General features: G+C 36.8%; 1 protein-coding gene across 3 annotated transcripts in view; it reads right to left on the minus strand.

The window, feature by feature from the left end:
- Positions 1–19,085, minus strand: part of cpne5a (copine Va) — a 76,059-nt gene that overhangs the window by 19,393 nt on the left and 37,581 nt on the right. For all 3 annotated transcript variants that reach the window (XR_009649226.1, XM_060882247.1, XM_060882249.1), the window contains 6 exons: positions 16,514–16,577; positions 11,430–11,533; positions 11,007–11,111; positions 5,932–5,973; positions 5,553–5,628; positions 282–335 (listed from right to left, as the gene is read on the minus strand). Coding sequence is in view for 2 of the 3 variants with exons in the window: in XM_060882247.1 (XP_060738230.1) it covers positions 282–335; positions 5,553–5,628; positions 5,932–5,973; positions 11,007–11,111; positions 11,430–11,533; positions 16,514–16,577 (445 nt within the window). In the remaining variant the exon portion in view is untranslated. The remainder of the gene's footprint in view (positions 1–281; positions 336–5,552; positions 5,629–5,931; positions 5,974–11,006; positions 11,112–11,429; positions 11,534–16,513; positions 16,578–19,085) is intronic.

The following is a 19,085-nucleotide window of genomic DNA, read 5'->3' on the forward strand; positions in this document are numbered from 1 at the left end:
AACCAATGCACGAAAATAAACTATTCCCTAAAATATAACAATAATCATAACTTGATGCAGACCGACACTGACAGCGACCATAAACTGTAATATACATAAATGTAGCTGTATTGTTTATGTCCTATTTGCTTCAGTCTACTGATTAAAAACACTCAATCCATTTAATAGTGTTGGTTGTGTGTGTGTTTTTTTTATATAGAAATGAGTAGTACATAAGAATCTACCAAAATAAATATATAGATTTTAATTTAAAGATAAAGACAAGACAACCAGAGACTCACTGTTCCAGAGTTGATGTATCTTCTCTTCTTTGTTTTCTTTTTGGCATTCACCACCTGAAATCCCCAAATTACTCATCAGGGACATTTTAGACAAGTAGAAAAAAGTAAAGCATATGTGATAAAATCTTTAACAAGAGATCAAGGAAAATATTTTTCAGAAAAAATAAGGCATGAAAACAGAAGTGTATACTGAAAAAAAATAGCAGCTGTAAAACTTGGCAGAGCTGGTGTGTTGATCTGATGTCTCTGGGTCCTGCTGGGACTGTCATGCTCCATTACAACTGCTTTCACATCCTACATCTCCCCACAGGGATAACACTGTACACCTTCTACACCAACTGTCTCTTATTCCCCATCCTTATGAACTATCCAAAACACAAATTCTGATGTTCTCAGCCCTCAGAGGTAACTTTCAGCTTAATTCCAACTTTCTTTCTTCTGTTTGCTTTCAGCTAAGCTGGATTAAATTCACCAGGGTCTCTAGGTTGTAATAGTTTTTATGCTCTCTTTGTATTTTTCTCTCTCAGCCCCTGATTTATTAAAGCTTTAAAAACATGAATGAACTTGATAACACCTGCAAAAAATGAGCAGAGTTACTGACAGGGCTGAGATATAATTGTGTCTTTCACATGAACCAGAATGTTTCAATTTTATGTGACTGCTTAATCAACGTCAAAGTAAAAAAAAAAACACACTTGCTGTCAACATGAATCAAATTTTATGCCCGAATTGCAAATGATTAAATTACTGACATGAAACATACACCAAGGATCCCAACCTATGCCAACATTCACACAAACGATGGACAATTTAGAGATGCCAATCAACCTGCACTGTATGTCGTTGAACTGGGAGAGAAAACTGGATTACCCAGAGGGAATCTCAGAGCACAGGAGAGAACTTGCAAAGTCCACACACACAAGGAAGAGGCAGAGCTTGACGCCCAACCCTAGAGATATAATTCATTAAATTCCTGGTAGTTGAAGAGAACATTTTACCATTTACACATTTTTAATAATAAGTAACCTTACATAAGTTATGCCATAGTAAAATAATCCAAAAGTGACTCAAAATAAAAGGTTAATGTACCATTAATGGAGTTTGCTCTTTAGATATTCACTGCATGTCTTTACACTGAACCTTAAAGGTTTTCACTGGCACATGCCTTATTAACATTATACACACTATTTTATTCATTTATTCATATCATTTTTTGAACAGGTTTTCCACCCATCATTCTGCCTTTAGTATTATACTTTGGTTTCAGGTTCTATTTACTTTTCATAGAGCCTGAATTACATACTAGATATGCTGGAGGCCACACAGGCATGGCTAGCTTGATTGTCACTTGTCCTGGCACAATGTTGCTTAGAGGATTTTTTTTTGCCTGACTTCTTCACCTTTCTCTGGTGCTATGTGGCCTCAGTGAGGCATGGAGTGAACAGCAGATACAATTGCAGAGCCCCCTAGAAAGAAAAAAAATAAGTTCCTTTACTACTTAGCAGTGGCAGGAACAAAAGTGGGCAGAAGACACCACTGAGTAGTTGCACTGAAGAGAAGAGAGTGCCTTTTGAGATTTAGAGCTTGCGGGAGCCTAGTACAGCATTCTCACATAAAGTGACAGCCCTTGATGTGCTATCTCTGTATTTCATTTTTTAAACTTGAGGCCTTTTTTGGCAGACAGCACTGATAGCTGGACATTGCAGAAGAGACACTATATTTGTAGTACATATGGAAGTGGTTGAGCTATTCCTTATGTACTGATTTCATTGATAAGCTCTATCTGCATTTAAAAGTGAAAGCTGATGCCTTATAAAATGGCAGGCATACTGGCTGCAATGTTAGATACAGAAACGTCTCAGTGGCAGATACAATAGGCGTAAATCCTGGTATGTAAAACATATGATACATGGTTAAATAGAGGATGCAATGCAGCCTCTTCAATATCTTCAAGATCTTTAATACAATGGTACATTGCAACTGGCCCTGAAATATATAATCCCTGCCTCAAGACATGGGAGCCACAGCAATCGAATCAAATCACTGTGGCTGTTCAAGCAGTAGAGGAGACAAGTTAGGTTGGTGTAAATGCCATTGTTGGAGCTTGGTAAAATCATTCAGCACCAGCTGTCATTCTAGCAAGAAAGTTGTAACAGATGCATTAACCGAGACAAGAGCAAAACTTGTGATGCAATAGTTTGCACTTAAGTACTGATCTGCACCAGATCATTATTCCAGTGGGATTGGGTTACAAGGAGTTGATGGAAGCCAGTAATGTACCACATTGTTGCTGCTAAATCAATTCAAAACACAATGCCAGAACAGAGTAAGATCAAGTCTCTCAAGCATTTACTGAAACTGCCAGGGGATGCCAGCATTGGTTCTAAAATCACCCCGCTGATGGTGTAATAGTTCTCCTTTCTGCAACTCAACCAGTAGAGTTTAATAACAACAGCAACAGGATATCATTTACAGTTTTTACTATCAAGCTAAAGGTTCTAGACCCAAGCCAGTTTGTTACTGTCTGTGGAAGTGCAGGTGCTACTAGAAAAAAAAAAAACAGACATTATAAAGAATATTTCTGAAATAGGAGTTTAGATGTAAGTGACATTTATTTTACAAATGACTGCCACTTCAAATACAATGCATTACAGATGTGAAGTGAGTGCTGATTTGAAACCACAGATTCAAAGGATTTCAATTTCTACTTTCCAATTTCTTTGGAATGCGGATCATTTTTACTTACCCATAAGCACAGAGAGGAAAAGCATCTCCATGATTGAGTATCAAGACCAGTTACTAAGACTCATCATCCTTTGTTCTTGCTTCAGTTGTTCTCATTGGTTGTGATGTTTAGACACTAATTATACATTACTTATTATGAGGCATTGCAGTATGTTGCATAATAGGTATTTAGCTGTTTGTTCTATTTTGATGTGCATAGTTAAGCTGTTTTGTTTAATAACCAAAATTACATAGGACTTGATTGTACCTGTTTAAGGTAATGCAAAAAAAAATGTATACATTTATAAAGAAATGCAAATGTAAATGAAATGTTGCAGTTGCTGTCAATGTTTAAATTGAACTTGACTATTTAATAATGCCTTGTAGAAAACAATTAAATATGGATATACAGTATTTAGTATTTAGCACATATTGCTCAATCTAAAACTAAATACATTCCAGAAAAGTAAACAAGCTTCCAATAACTTTTTTATTCGTTTTCTAATTAAAATTGTTCAAATCCCCTATCTAGGTCATAAATAATCATCGAATATGCTGAAATAAGAAATAAGGGTAAAAATAGGGCATTGTTCAGTCGTAATAAATCTCTGGATTACTAAAAGAAACTTAGAGTATTGGGTTCTATACATAATCCAGATATTTGTGGGCAGATTACCCAGCATTGTGCTCTTAAAATGACCATTTACATTGAGCACCAAATGACATTGTACTGCACTCAGATGTAAATACTTTATACTGCACACAGCCATCTTGTCAATCCATCTATATTCAGTAAGCGATTACAGTGTTACAGGGTCACAGTGAATCTGGAGCTTATCCCAGGAACACCTAGGGGCAATTTAGCATAGCCTATCCACCTACCAGCAGTTTGTGGAAGAGAGGGGAGACAAGAGAAACCACAGGAAACCTACAAGCACACAAAGAGACAATGCAAAAGATAGGAGACCCAAGTTCAGGATCACAGAAGGGAACACCTCTGGCTGCATCACCAAGCCATATTTAATTAAAATTAATTGGCTCTCAAATATCACATAAGATGTATTAATGAACTTCACAGTTATCCGGTCTGACACGAGAGTCTTTATTTAGTAAGAACTTTTCATTTCATTTCAATTTCAATTTATTAACTTATCTTTAGTACTTAAGCTAAGCGTACAATTCCTCTTTGTGCTCCACTTTTGTTAACGGTTCTGTGGTTTTCCAGTTGACTTTCAAATTGGAAAACTGCATTTTTTTGTTTTTATACAACGGCCCCATGCCAAATAAAAACATACATAGCTTAGAATGTTTAAAGAGTATCTGTGTTCCAAAATGTTGTTATTATTATAAAAAGAAGCTTGAGCCTCCTTGTGGTCCAGCAGCAGGATCCCACGCTCTCATTGCTGTGGCCCAGGTTTGATAAAATAGAAGGGCGGTGTCATGAAGCGCATCTGGCATAAAACCTGTGCCAAACCTACTATGCGAACCACATTATACACTGTAGCGACCCTGAACAGGGACAAAGACAAGCAACATACTGTAAGTAGTAGTAGTACTGGAATTTTATAATTATTGTTGTTATACAAAGTATTAGAATTTTTTTTATTCTATTGAATTCTTTAGATGTTTTGTTTATTCTGTTCTGCTATTATCTCTAATAAATTCCTATTATTAAAAGTTCTTTTTATTATTTTTTTAATTCTCCCCTTTCCAAGTGGACAGCTGTCTTTTCATCTGACTGCAACCAGCCTGTCTCTTGCTGAAGGTCTAGATCTCAAACACCACCTGTATCCACCCCCAAGTTATCCCACTATAGTTCTACATATAGTACATAAGAACCTCAGTTATTAATCATGGGGTGTTACATTGTCGCAATCCATAATCTAAAAATAACCTTTCAATGTATGGTCCATGTTTTTGTACGAGGTTGTGTACAAAACCTGACCTCATAAAATCCAACAGAAATGTTCTGTCATGTCAGTGATACAGTAGAGTCAGTTCACCTAATGCCCCTTTACACACATACATAACACATTACTTCTATCAATGTTTCTTCAGCCACTGAGACATGACATTGACATGGCCCTTCTTCACCACTTAATCCACAGAGACACACTCTCTAATGAGTCAGTGAAATAGGGAGAAAGAGAAGACTCTGTACTACAGCATGACTGAAACCTGCTATAATTACTGTACACACCAGTCCAGCTCTGAAAATATATTATTTATATTGACAATAATCAATTTTTAACAGTACTATTTGACTATATTACATTTAAGAGGTGCATTAGTCAATATTAGTCTAATTCTGCTAGGATTTGGTCTCCAACAGTTCAGCAGATGGATTCAAGGACATTTGAAAGTTTTTTTTTTATTCTTTAAATCTACTCACATTCCCACCACATACACAAATAATTTTCCACTGAGTTAAGTATCGCAGCAGGACACATGAGGGTTTGTCATGGTAGCTGAACAGCACTTGACTTTCCTTTATCAGAAAGATTTAATAACTCCATTGAAAAGGGAATAATTTGTGATTCTACTGACCTCATAAACATTGAACTGACTCTGGCCCCGTGACAGTTCCCGGTAGCTAGTGGTAAATTCTCCAATAAAATCGTGGCTGAAAGGCAAGAAATAAAAGAGTATAATAGCTTAATGCTGTATAATTGGTACTTTAGTTTAATTTGGTCATTCTTCACTTTCAGATTCAAATAAAAAATGGTCAATAAAAATAATAAAAGAAAAACAAAAGAGAATTTGTTTAAATGTTGGTGCTGGCAGAGGCTACTTAGAAGTGACCACTTACATTGTCATTCGTGTGTGTGTGTGTGTGTGTGTGTGTGTGTGTGTGTGTGTGTGTGTGTGAGAGAGAGAGAGAGAGAGAGAGAGAGAGAGAGAGAGAGAAAGAGAGAGAGAGACCTACCTGCCATCCCTGTCCCAATCATATATTTCCACCTTAATTGACCTGAAAGATATACAACATGGGTTTCAAGAAACATAATTAGCTAGCATGAAAAATCATGTACTTTTGTCATTAGCTGCTTTCCAGTCACTTTTAAAACCGGTGTATCAGGCTGCATACAAATCACCGCCATCTATTTTCTGTACCAGTTTTACACAAGGCCACAGAGAACCTGGAGTGTATCTCTAACCCAATACATGGCACAATCACACACACTCACACAATTTAGAGATTCCACTCAGCCTACAGTACAATGCATGTCCTTGGACTGGAGGAGGAAACTTAGTACCCAGATAAAGCCGTGGCAGAAACTGAACCCCCAATCCCAGAGGTGCGTGGCAAACTGTCTAACCACTAAGCCACTGTGCTCCCACAAAGCCACATAATCATACTTAATACTAATAGACAATGCCAGCGATATTAACCTGACAAACTATTTAGTATGGAAGTGGGTAGATTTAATCTTGTCCTAAAACCAATCAATCATATCTCATTAAGTAATGTTTAGAATTGCACAGCAATGAGCATGAATCACAGAAACTTGAATCATGGTTTAATTACATTTCATCATTTATTATTATTACACTTTTAATAATTAAAATCTCATTCTTTTCATGGAGCACTAATTTTGGCAATTACACAGAGACACTCTTGATTTGTAACCTTGCTGCCACGAATAGGTAATAATCGAACACACGTTGTTAAGCATCAAACAAACCAAGCACATCGTGATGTGCAAGAATGTGATCTCATTTATTTGCTGATGCTCACGAACTGCAGAACGAGTACAAAAACAAATAGAGAAAAAAAATCTGCTGTATTCTGTCTGTCAGAGCATGTTGAATAAAAGTAGCTCAAAATAACCTCTGAGTGTGCGGAGAGTCACTAATATTTGAGAATTAACAGAGCATTTCTGAAGTGAGATGTTAGCAGGCAGAATTGGGAAAATCAGGTTGTTTATACTTTATAGAGAATCTTGATACCTGAGATTAATGGCAACATGACTAGCTGTGCTAAAATATAAGTGTGTCTGTCTAAAGCCTGAAGCCACCCTCTTCAGAACCATCCAAATGGATTCCTCCATTGACTGGGCATTTAACACAACTAAAAGGCTTAAGGAAGTACTCAATGCCTCAGTAGGAATCCCTATAGACATCAAAATACTGCAGACATTTGCAATTAGACTGGCTGACAGGGTTAACCAGTGTGTCAGTGTGTCTTACTGGGTGACACATAGCATCAGTGCATGGAATAAAATGACAGTATATAAGAGCTCTAAAGAGTACCAGCTCTGACTTAAGCATGAAATCCGACAATTAACAGAAATTCGGAAATTGGAAATTGATGAGTCTAAAGTCTATTACAGGATCCCTGAACTTCCATACCTCAGGACAGTCCAGCATAACCAATCCACATAACAGCATGTTGAAAGAACCCAGAGCCCCTGGAGCTGTGAGACAGATACCCACCCAGCGAATATTATTTACATACATAATTGTATTTTATTATAAACATAAATAAATAGACCATTAAACCAACCTAATCAAGCATAACATTTTTTTCAAAATTAGCATGTTGCCTGCCAGGTGTTTTAAAACGAGGCAAGGATTCCTGCTATAACCTCTGTCTGGTGAACAAAAATAATATATATCCTCTATGATATGCAGGATATCTGTTCATTTAAATAAGTTGAATTTAAACAAAAAAATAAATCTGCAGCTAAGTCACCCCAAGATCTAAAACTAACAAAGGCCAACTCAAGACATTTTCCAAGCTATACTGGAAGAAGAACCATGATAAGATCGAAGATAATCCCGCTACAAAGAACCAAAATCAAAACCAACCGACCAGCTACTAATCAGAGTTCAGGCTTTTGTAACATCACACTCCTTCAGCCTTGGTGAGTCAAATGCCTGAGCAAGAGAACCAGATGACTTCTAAATCAAGATACCATCTGAGAAAGTAATATAAAATCATTCATGCTGAAGGGGAGCTCTTGAAATCTTCTAAAAACGAATAGTGGATTGTATAGCCTAAGAAATATCTACTGTAACTTCAATTGCATTGATTAATCATAAAACCTTTTGAAAATATAGACTAACTAGTTATGGCTGTCTATCTGCTAAATGATTCTTCCTTCATGTTTCATCTAAGAGGTTTTTCATTTGAAGTTAAAACAGAACGTCTAAGTGTTCAGAAACTCTTAAAGCCTTCAGAAAGTGGTTGAAAAGTGGTTAGATAAAAAAAAAAAACTGAACACAATGTAAATTAATACAGCATTCTCCTAGACTTTGTTTCATAGTGCACTATTTTACTGAGCTAGATTGTGCTGGTGTTTACGATTGGTGACATTTGCTCTGTTTTAGTACATTTATTGCAGTGGCTGTTTGATTTATAGTTGTTATATATTTGTGTGTGGGGGAAGTGTGTGTGTGTGCTGTTTGACAGCACTATCTTTGCTCTGAGTTAATGCCTGTGTTCTACCACTTCATTCATGTTGGTTTCTGTGTTAATGGGAATTTGACAGGGATCAGATGTAATCTGTGGTTATAAACATATTTTTTTCTTACTCATTCTTGGCAGAATTTCAAATGGAACTCTGGAGAATTTGCGAGTAACTCCTACAACCAACAATTCCATCTGCTACTGTAATGTATGCTTGTCAAACATGGCCCAAATCTTCGCACTTATATTGATCACCCTGACAATTTTCGTCATCACAGCATTCATGTGTTCCAGCCAGAACTTGAAGATACAAGTCATTTCTTCATGAAAACTGTTACAGTATGTGATAGAGTATGTGGGTTGATATCTGAATATACATCACATGGATTATTAATGATAACAATGGAACAATGGATGATACTTGAAAATAACAAAAGCCTCATGGCTACATACAGTACAAGAAATATTAAATGCCATAAAAATACTACAAGCTGTTTGTTTTTGTAACATATATGCCATTATTTACTGCATCATGGTTTACTTGTCTTTGTTTAAATAATGCTACATTCACAAACAGCGACTCGCATCCATAAAGCAAACAGAGACTGATTCATGTTCAGTGAGAGCTGATGACTTCCTGCAACATGAGTATCAGTTGGTGACTAGATGTGGCTTTGTATCCGGCAAATCGACAAGGATATCATGTAGGAAATTGGTGCAGTGACTGCCAATGCCAATGAGTGAAGACAGAGAGTGTGTGCTTCGTGAGAAAGAGCACAAACTGCTTCTCCTTCATCATACAATACGATAGATATATACGCTGCTGAAACTTAAAAATACAACACTCTTTTCCAGAATGTTTCATTTTACCATTTGAAATGAGCCACTAACAGATAAACGTTACTACTATAGCAACCAATAGCAAGAATGTACCACTGTGACTTCATAATAGAGCAACTTGCGATTTGCAGCAACAAAATTGTTATATGTATGAAAATAGCATAACAACTGTGATATCATTAGCAGTCATCTTTAATCCTTATCACCCATACATGTTCAGGGGTTTATGATTCAAATCGTTCAGGAAGCAATACAGCTAAACAGCTTTCAAAGTACAAGGTGGATATCCCAATGATTCCACAGCTATTCACGACAAGGAACCATTGAACAAAATTAGCTATGGAATGACAGCACTGTCAATATGTATAAACCAACCTCTGTACCACAAACACACACAAGGGGTTAAAATGTGACTTAACAAAGCATGATTTTGTAATTAGCAGGCAGCCTTATGGCCATTCAAGATGATTTAGATTACAAAATAAGATGTTGTATTGCAATTGTTATAATTGTAATGTTAATTTATCCACTTATTAAGTTCAATGTTATTTGTGAGATAACTGTCAATTTAGTCGAGCATTAGTTAGTCTAATTTGGTTAAAAGGATAGTTGGGCAATAAAGAATGTAAATCAATAATGCATGTCGATATGTGCCTGTAGTGTTCTTCCTTGACCTCTGACAATCTTTTCTCCATGAAGTGTTTACTGATGTTACTGAGTTACTCTTTTTCTTCTACTTCTGGTTTTTCCCATTAGGGGTTGCTACAGGGAATCATCTGCTTCCTCTACTCTCGCACCAATTATCTTCATGTCCTCATTTAACAGATCCATATATCTCCTTTTTGGTCTTCCTCTTGACCTTACCTGGCAGCGCCATCTCCAACATCCTCCTACCAATATAACCATCTCCCTCCTCTGTACATGTCCAAACCATCTCAATCTAGCCTTTCTGACCTTGTCCCTAAAACAGCCAACCTGAGCTGTCCTGGAGCTCATCACTCCTAAAGAGAACCTCAGCATCGTCACCTCTGCTACCTCCATCTCTGCCTCATGTCTTCTCCTCACTGCTGCTCTTCTCCTCTCCTCAATGCTCTTACCCATACAGCATAGCTGGTCTCACTATTGTATTTTACACAAGATGTTACTGAGTTACTGATGATTAGAATTACATGTCAAATTGTCAGCGTGAACTTTGTCAGGAGCAGATAAAGGAGCGTTACTCAGATTCATAGTAATTTGAGGGGTATGAAAACTTTGCTGCTGATCATCTGTCCATTCTTAGAAATAGTCAGTTTACAGTATATAAGAATCATATGTATTATACCAGAAGATCAGGGGCAACGTCAGGTAAAGACTGTGAGACAGCTGTCTCTGACAGCAGTATCGAGAAAATACTGCCAGGTCTGTCAGGTTTACCCGCTTAACAAACACAAGCAAACACATTCTGCTTTTTTCTGAATCGCTTCCCAACACCTCTCTCAGATATAATGGCAGATGCAGCTGGTGCAGTTAGTCGGAGGTGCATCAAGAGCATGACTGTTATTTGTAACAATCAATCAAATTAGACCAGCTTTTCTCCGCAGGAAGCCGCATAATCCCCTCCCCTTTACACTCTTGGATACAATAACACTCACAAATCATTACTGCCTGGGGCACACACATTTGAGTATCATCATGCTACCAAATGATACATACCACGCTATTGTTGGTAGGAAATAATCCTGCTGTTGGATGGCACTGTGTATGCATACCTATCATAGTCTCCATTGCAGAGGGCTCTCACAGGGATGCTGAAAGGTTTCCACACAGGGTTGAGTGTGTTTTTCATCACCTCAGTCTTATGGCAGATAGTAAATCTGAATGCAGAATTAAAACAAAGATGAGCGAAGAGCTACTGCTACACAGACTAGCTATACAAAACATATTAATTTCGGGATGCATATCCATTCACATTCATGGATTCAGACAAATAAATACAAACATGTGATACTATGCATAAATTAACTTGACTAAAATTTTAGTCTTGGTACATTTTTGGAAGTGATGTCTGCACACCATAATGGTCTTATTGTTTGTTTGAAAAGTATTGATGTGAATAACATATTCCAAAACACTCACTTCAACATACTGTCTTGTGTTAAATCCTAAGAGTGTACGTGAACTGACTAACTCACGTTCCGTCCTCATTACTCCGGTAGAACACCATGAAAGGATCTGAGCGACCAAAGAAGTCTTTCTTGTCCAGCTTATTGGCACAGAATTGCATAGTGGCACAGTCCTGGGGGGAGTTGAGAAAGAGAAAGTGAGAGGCTGTAAATCCAATAGGATTATAGTTATAGCTTGCTCGATACAAAGAGACAGTTTGTGTTGACAGAAACAAGATTATCAAATTAAAACCAGACCATGTGCATGAAAATTTCCTTCTTAGTTTTACATAAAATAATTTTTCAGGTTTCCAGCTACAGCATAAGGAGACAAGATAATTATAATTTTTTCTGTTTTTTTTTTAATCTGTGCCTAACTGATGTTTGTGTGCAGAGGGCCAGAAGGATTAGAAAAAACAAAACAATGTGTCTTAATGTCAACAGAGAGGGTGCGATTGTGAATGTTCTAGTGTGTGTATGAGTGTGTGTGTGTGTGTGTGTGTGTGTGTGTGTGTGTGTGTGTGTGTGTGTGTGTGTGTCTGTGTGTGCGTGTGTGTGTGCGCGCATGTGTGTGCACTGAGGGATCCTTTAAACAGTAGTAATGATGCATTTACAAAGTGTTACGGAGATTACTACAATTTATAAGATATTATCAAGTTTCATTCTCATCAGTGGCACAATGAAGTCAATTTAACTGCCGGCTCACGTTAGGTGCTATTAAAGCATATGATTAGAATGAGGTCTGAAGTGGAAGAATAGGGATGGGGAGATAGAGAGATAGAAGGATAGAGGTAAATCAATGAGTGAGAAGAAGCATTAAAAAGGGAGAGAGAGATAAAAGAAAGGGAGGGATAGAGCAGCCTGCCAAAGGTCCAAGCTAAATGACAGTTTCACGGGTGTTAAAAAGACCGTTATAATCCAGCACACTTCACTAGGCAAGATAACTAGTATTCTGGCAGTTGCTTCTCTCGTAGCAGAGTGTAGCTGCAAAATAATGACTTTGAGATAAGCCAGAGGTTTGAGGCACTTGACCGAGTATGTGTTTGTGAGTTGTGTGTATGTGTGTGTGTGTGTGTGTACACTGTGAGTGACAATATAATAGGGAGAAGTTTCACTTGTTAAATATGGACAAATGGAATTTCAAACAAGGCTCTTCATACAGTAAGTGTATACAGGAGAGAAGGGAGATTGTAGTGATATGAATGACATTTTTCTATGCAAACATTATTATATAACCAAAGTGTAATATTTGAACACTGCAATTGCACTTAGAACAGTGGTGTAGTGTTACCTCATCCGCGGTCTTCAAATGTATTTGAATACCATTCTGTCCATTATGCACAATGATGAGCTTTGCTCCACCACCCTAACTTATACCTGCCATCTGTAATACCTCTGGCTATAGGAATACAATTAGCACAGCGAAGGTCATCATCATTAGCTAGAATATTGAACCTCAGATGAATACTGGAAAGAAGTGCCTGAATATGTGCATTATACCCCAGAGAGACTGTGCCTGATGTTAAAGCTTTAAGACTGGGGAGATTTGTTCTGATACTGCGAAATGAATAATGCCTAAACCAGAGAAACCAAGCATTCTATTGCAAACTGTCTGCATTATCTATGCCAGCTTTCACTAAACACAGCATACATTCTGTCTAGGAGTCTTTTTGGCACGCAAAAGAACCTGTACAAAAGACAGAGTCCAGAGTACAAAAGACTTTTTTGTCTTAATAACCATATGGTTTAAGCAGAAAGCCTACAAAAGGTGTGTGTCGCAGAGTGCTCTGAATCTGTGTCTTACTGGTCCCTGGTGGACTATAATGTTCTCCCAGCTGCAGAGTTTTATTGAATGTCATAACACTGGTGTGGCAGTAAATTTAATGAGACAACAGGGAGAAATTGAACTTGCTTTCTAGAACATTCTAAGAGAAAAAAAATCATTTTTCTTATTATTTGACTTTCTGTTATTTTCAAGTGTGATCACAAACGATTTGGATTTCCTGGATTGCTTTAGACATGACTTGAAGGCACAGATTAAGTTTAGGGAATAAATTACTGGAGATAAATGCAAATGTCTTCAGTAATCTTTTCTCGATAATTGTCATGTCTCTTTTGGTTTCAAGCAGTTTACCAAATCGTTTTCCAGTCACAACACTGAGCACATCTCCCTGTTTTCAGTAAATCTTCCAAGTTCCCTTTAGTCACTGGGGTCCTCTATTTGTAATATCTCTATTTGTGTCTCTTGTTTCCCACCAACACTATATCTTTAACTATGACATAAAGCCCTGAGATAATATCCACAAGTCTGTGTCTGTTATCAAAGTTAGAATCAGATTGTTTTTATTCACCTTGTACAGGGTGGACATGGAATTTATTTGGTGCAGTGTCACATACAGGACAGCGCATTGACCACGGAGTACAATAAAATACATCACAGCACAACACGGTATGATACAATACAATATAATACAATGTCAATCAGTACGACACAATACTACATACTACAATACAATTAAATACAATATATCTGTACAGGGAGACTGAGATCTGTACATATATCTGATGTGATATCTGGATACTGCTGATATAGCAATATGTAGTAGTATAATATAATTATTACTATGACTATAGGTGTCCCAAATCACACAGCTATGCACTGTACTATGCCTTTTTTTTAGTGTAAATAGGTGTGTTCACACTGAAAATTCCAACAAGAAGCAATGTACTTCAAGTGGATGATGATGCACTTATTCAACTGAAAAAATGAGTGGAATGTTGGATACTTCATGTACTTAATGCTTGCAGCTCTGTTTAAGTAATGGAAAAGGTGCAGGGCTATCAGGGGATGACGTTAGATGAAAAAAAATTTCCAGATGGCCAACAACACTCTGGTGGACAAGACATCTTATAAATGACTTTTAAACTAGCCCACATTCTGTGCTATATATTTTTTAACATTTTAAAAATTCACGTATTCTGCGAAAGCTTATGTGCTCTTAGCCTAATTTGTGGCTTCTAATATAATCGACTTTGAAGCGGCTTATTCTTCCAGTTATTAAAAAAAAAATGTTCCATTAAAAAAAAAGTGTTCCATTTAAGACAGCTCAAGTCTTTTAAAATTCATACACTAGACGGTACAATGCATAATACATAGTGTAAGTGCACAGTGTATAGTATTTGGATTCAGCTTTAATTAGTGTTGCTGTACAATTACTGCAGGTGTTATTGGGAGGGTGTCTATTTAGAATTGTAGCCTATGAGATGAAACTGCCTACAGTCTATACTGGTATTGGGATTTCAGGACTCTTATTCTGGGTTTTTGTTGTAAAGTGAAATTCTAAAAAAGTGTCTGAGATGAGTGGAGTCTGCCATGATTTTCCTCAATCTCTTCTTCACCCTGGATGAGTGCAGGTCAGCGAGGTTGGGGAGCTGACACTCAATCGTTTTGTTTTTTTCTGCATGTCTGATGATGCTCTGCTTGCATTAGGAGTGTGAAGTTGCAGAGTTGAACTCAGCAGAAATGGAGGATGTGAATATTGATTCTGTTGTACTGTAGCTCTGTAGAACAGGACTAGTAGCTTCTGTGGCAGTTTACATTTCTTTAGAAGTCGCAGTAAGGGCAGGCATTGCAGGGCGTTCTTGGTGATTGTTATGGAATTTTGCAAAGTTTGAGGTCCTGCTGTATGATGATTCCTACCCAGGAATGTGTGAGCCATTTATTTCTATATGATGGTGTGGTTGATTCTATGTTCTGTAACCCATAGTCATCCCTACAGTATTTGTGTTGTTTGCTGCACACGCTGCTATTAGATGACTGTCTAATATGTGGACTCATCATTTTTTACATGAATCCCACAAGGGTTTGCAAAATTTATGAGCTTGATGGAGTCACTCTCAGACCTGCAGTTGTTGGTGTACGGTGAGTAGAGCAACCTTGTTGCACAGTGGAACTGGCCTACTGTTTTCTGGTCGACAGGGAATCGATAATTCAACAGAAGACAGGATGAGGTAGGTTAAGATGCCTTACTTTATCCAAGAGTAGGTCAGAGATTATGTTATTAAAAGCTGTCAAGGTTTACAGCAGGACTGAAATGCACTGTCCCCATACAGACTCTGATTGTTTTATAGACTTGCTGTCCAACACAATTAAGAACAAATGGGACTAGAAGCATACATTGAGCAGTACATTACACTGAAGAGTAAATCACAAGCCCTCAAGTTGAACTATATTTATCCCCTTCCATGGAATCCCATCCCATGTCAGTCACATCAAGAGTTGCCTAAAGTGACTCCCGGACAATCAGCTCAATGTGAAATGAGAGTTATTAAAGTTGTCAGCACAGAAGAAGTATTGATTCTATTAAAGTTATCCTTTTATAACAAGCCTCTTATCCTTCCATCTACTGTAGTGTTCTGTCAAATATCAATTACACTAGAAACATCAGTAAATAGGAAATGCATAAGCCATTATACTGAATAATCTCTCCAATAATTCTAGCTGCATACTTGGACAAATGATAGATGCAAGATCTAATTCTTCTGATTATTTTTTTATGTATCATGAACGTTATCTAAAGCCCTGTGCATCTCTTTTAAGAGAAATTAAGAGAAATGCTGACATACTACATATGACCCTAGAAAATCACACTGTTCAAGTCCTCTCTCAAAAATACAGTTAATAATTGAATGGCTTCTGTTCATCTAGAACAATTGCATAGACAAGAAATGTAGATGTAGCTAATGTGTATGTGTGTGTGTGTGTTCGTGCATTTTAAGTGAGGGAGGAAAATGGCTTCAGATATTTTTTTTTTATGCCGGATGCCCTTCTTTACGCAACCCTCCCATATTATCTGGGCTTGAAGAATTAACACTTTAGGAGCTGGGTTAGCACCCCGCCTGGGAATTGAACCCGGGCTGTGGCAATGTAGGATGTGGGATGGCTTCAGATATATATGTTTAATTTTTATTGCAAAATTGGAAAGCTAAGTACAACAGTAAAGAATTAAATTAGCTAGTGTAAGCTTCACTTCACAAGCTAAATGAGCATCACAAGAAATTATGCTTAGCAGAGTTATAGTCTATTAAAATATCTACATTAAGGGCATACATACCCTGCAGTTCCCCAGTTCTTCTGCTGTTAAAATGATAGTGCCACATTTTTTCCCTGGAATGCCCCTGAAAACAAACATAAAAGGTAAATTCAATAAAATTAAACAGTTAAACAGTCAAAAACTTTTTAACTTAAAAAAAAAAAAATCAGTACATTTTTATTATTTATTATTATTAATATCTTAAGCAGCTTCAAACCGCAATACTAAATGAAAAACATGTAAGCTAAGTAAAAACAGTAAAAATTTATCCCAATCATCCTGTTCAAAAGTTCACACCCCTGGCTTCTAATGTAACATGTTGCCTTCTTGAGGATTAGTGAGTGATTGTGGAAATTGCGTACGAGTCCCCTAAAGGAATTAAAAATACTGAAGATACCAGAAAAAAATAGGTGCAGTTTCTGGAGAATTTTTCTGAAAAACTGTGGAACAAACAAAACAAGGATTTAAATAAAAAAAAAGAAATCAATTATCATTGTGTCTTGCGGATTTTATGAAAACATCTGCTATGTGAAATAACTCATTCAGGCAAATAAAATAAAATAAAATAAAATAGAATAAAACACATTCAGTAGAATAAATAGATATAAGTTTTGAGAACACATTTTTTAAAATGTTCTTTGTTCTTCTGTGTTTCCGATGTCATTCCGATGAGTCACTAAAATATTGGCTGATATAAACATTTGAAATACTCCATCTAATTTCCTGTCACAACCCTTACTAGTGAATCCTGTTGTTTATTATTGATGTGGTTTTTACTACTCTCTGCTCCCAATGCTTCCCAGCACAGCCAAACAGAATCAATCACGTTCACACCGCCTCATGTCCCATTTCCAATTGATTTGCATGTGATCAAACATCAGAACTCCTTCTGGCCATGCAAGCATAGTGAAAAATGAAAAATAAATAAATCTTTAAGAAACTGTTTTTTGATGTTTATATAGTGGTGCACACATGAAAATTGAAGCAGTTTTTGTATAGTTTCATACAACAAATTGATTCAGGTTAAATAAATAAATAAATAAATAAATAAATAACAATGCAGCACCGGAATACCTAAATTAGTGATTTGTATATGGAAGATCATGTCCTCTCTAAAAACCCTGTTGTGTCTGAATTATCAGAACATATAGAACAAACTGTACAGTATAAAGCAATAGCATTGTCATGAGAGGGTAAGTGGTTAAAATGTCAAGACATGTAGCATTATTGATTGACAATAAATGTCAGTTTAAATAAATAAGAGATTTATCATGACAGAGCTAAAATCAACATAGAATTGACAGCAGAAACAAGAAAAAGTTTAAAATAGTCCAGTTTCTGCTTCAAAAATCAGATTGTCTTTGAGTTAATACTACATACCATTATATGTTCATCTGCACAAAAGTAATACTGATCAAACAAGGTTATAATAGAGCCTGCTAACCAAGCCCAAGTCGTAACACACAGGGTAGAATAATTTTACACACTGATCACACATGAAAGTGAGTGAGCAAGTCTAGAGATGTGATCCAGTATTGTGCTTGTTATTCCCCACCACTATTTACAGAGCTTTTTTCCTTTTGTGTCAGCCACGCTTTAGCATCTAATTTTGTATGGACGGACCTGATTGGAGATGAGGACGTGATTTATGAAGGCACTTCTGAGCCTAATAACCTGCGCTCTGTTTGTCAGGCAAATTTTGCATTCTATATCAGGAACCATTTAAATTCTGGCAAAGCTTTGAGCAGATCCCGGGACTGCAATTTGGTTTCTGCTCAGGCATGTCCTACAATAGGAGACAAAATATTAAGACCCAAAGAATGAACAATGTTCCAATTAATATAGCATCAAGCAATGCTCTGTAGCTGTGTATTGACATATCTCACTACATGCAGATAATACTGTCATCCTGTGTGACTTTAGAAGAAAAAACATAAGGTAATTTAATTGAATCAGTACTGTCATATGAAACTTCAGGAAAGGAGTCATCTTGGAAGGTTTGCATGCATACTCATTAGGATGAAAAATAGTGCTGATATTTAAACAAGACTGCAAACTGTCAAGTGGCAGGTGGGGGGAATTTCATATTTGGACATACTACTCAGGATGTGATGCTAGAAGCTCAAAGCAAACACCATTACCGAGGTCATCAATATGCCAATGCCCATCAGACTTCACTACTAAAATATAAAGGGGAAATGTGGAAAATGAGAAAAACATGTTTATAGCCGGAGTCTGGAACAACAGCAGTGGCAGAATCATATAGTGGGACTTGGAAACTCATTTGTTTTCAGGCAGGGGATAGATTTACCGGAATGATCAGAAATACACACCAATTTTTCAGTTAGATAAGCTTTGTATTCATAGACCAATGGTCCATCAGAAACATTAACATTTAGTTTAAACCAGAATGAAATGAATGAGGACATTTGTCTCATCATGTGAAACTAAATCAATTAAAGCTTTTTAGTCAAATTTGCTGGATGACAGATTTTATAAAATAAACACAACACATGGCTAACAACAGTGACAGCATTAAGAAAACTCTATAAGCAGACAGGATTAAAACCATAATCATGTTGAGTCAACACTG

Source organism: Tachysurus vachellii, chromosome 11, assembly GCF_030014155.1.
Source record: "Tachysurus vachellii isolate PV-2020 chromosome 11, HZAU_Pvac_v1, whole genome shotgun sequence".
In the NCBI taxonomy this organism is placed as follows: domain Eukaryota; kingdom Metazoa; phylum Chordata; class Actinopteri; order Siluriformes; family Bagridae; genus Tachysurus; species Tachysurus vachellii.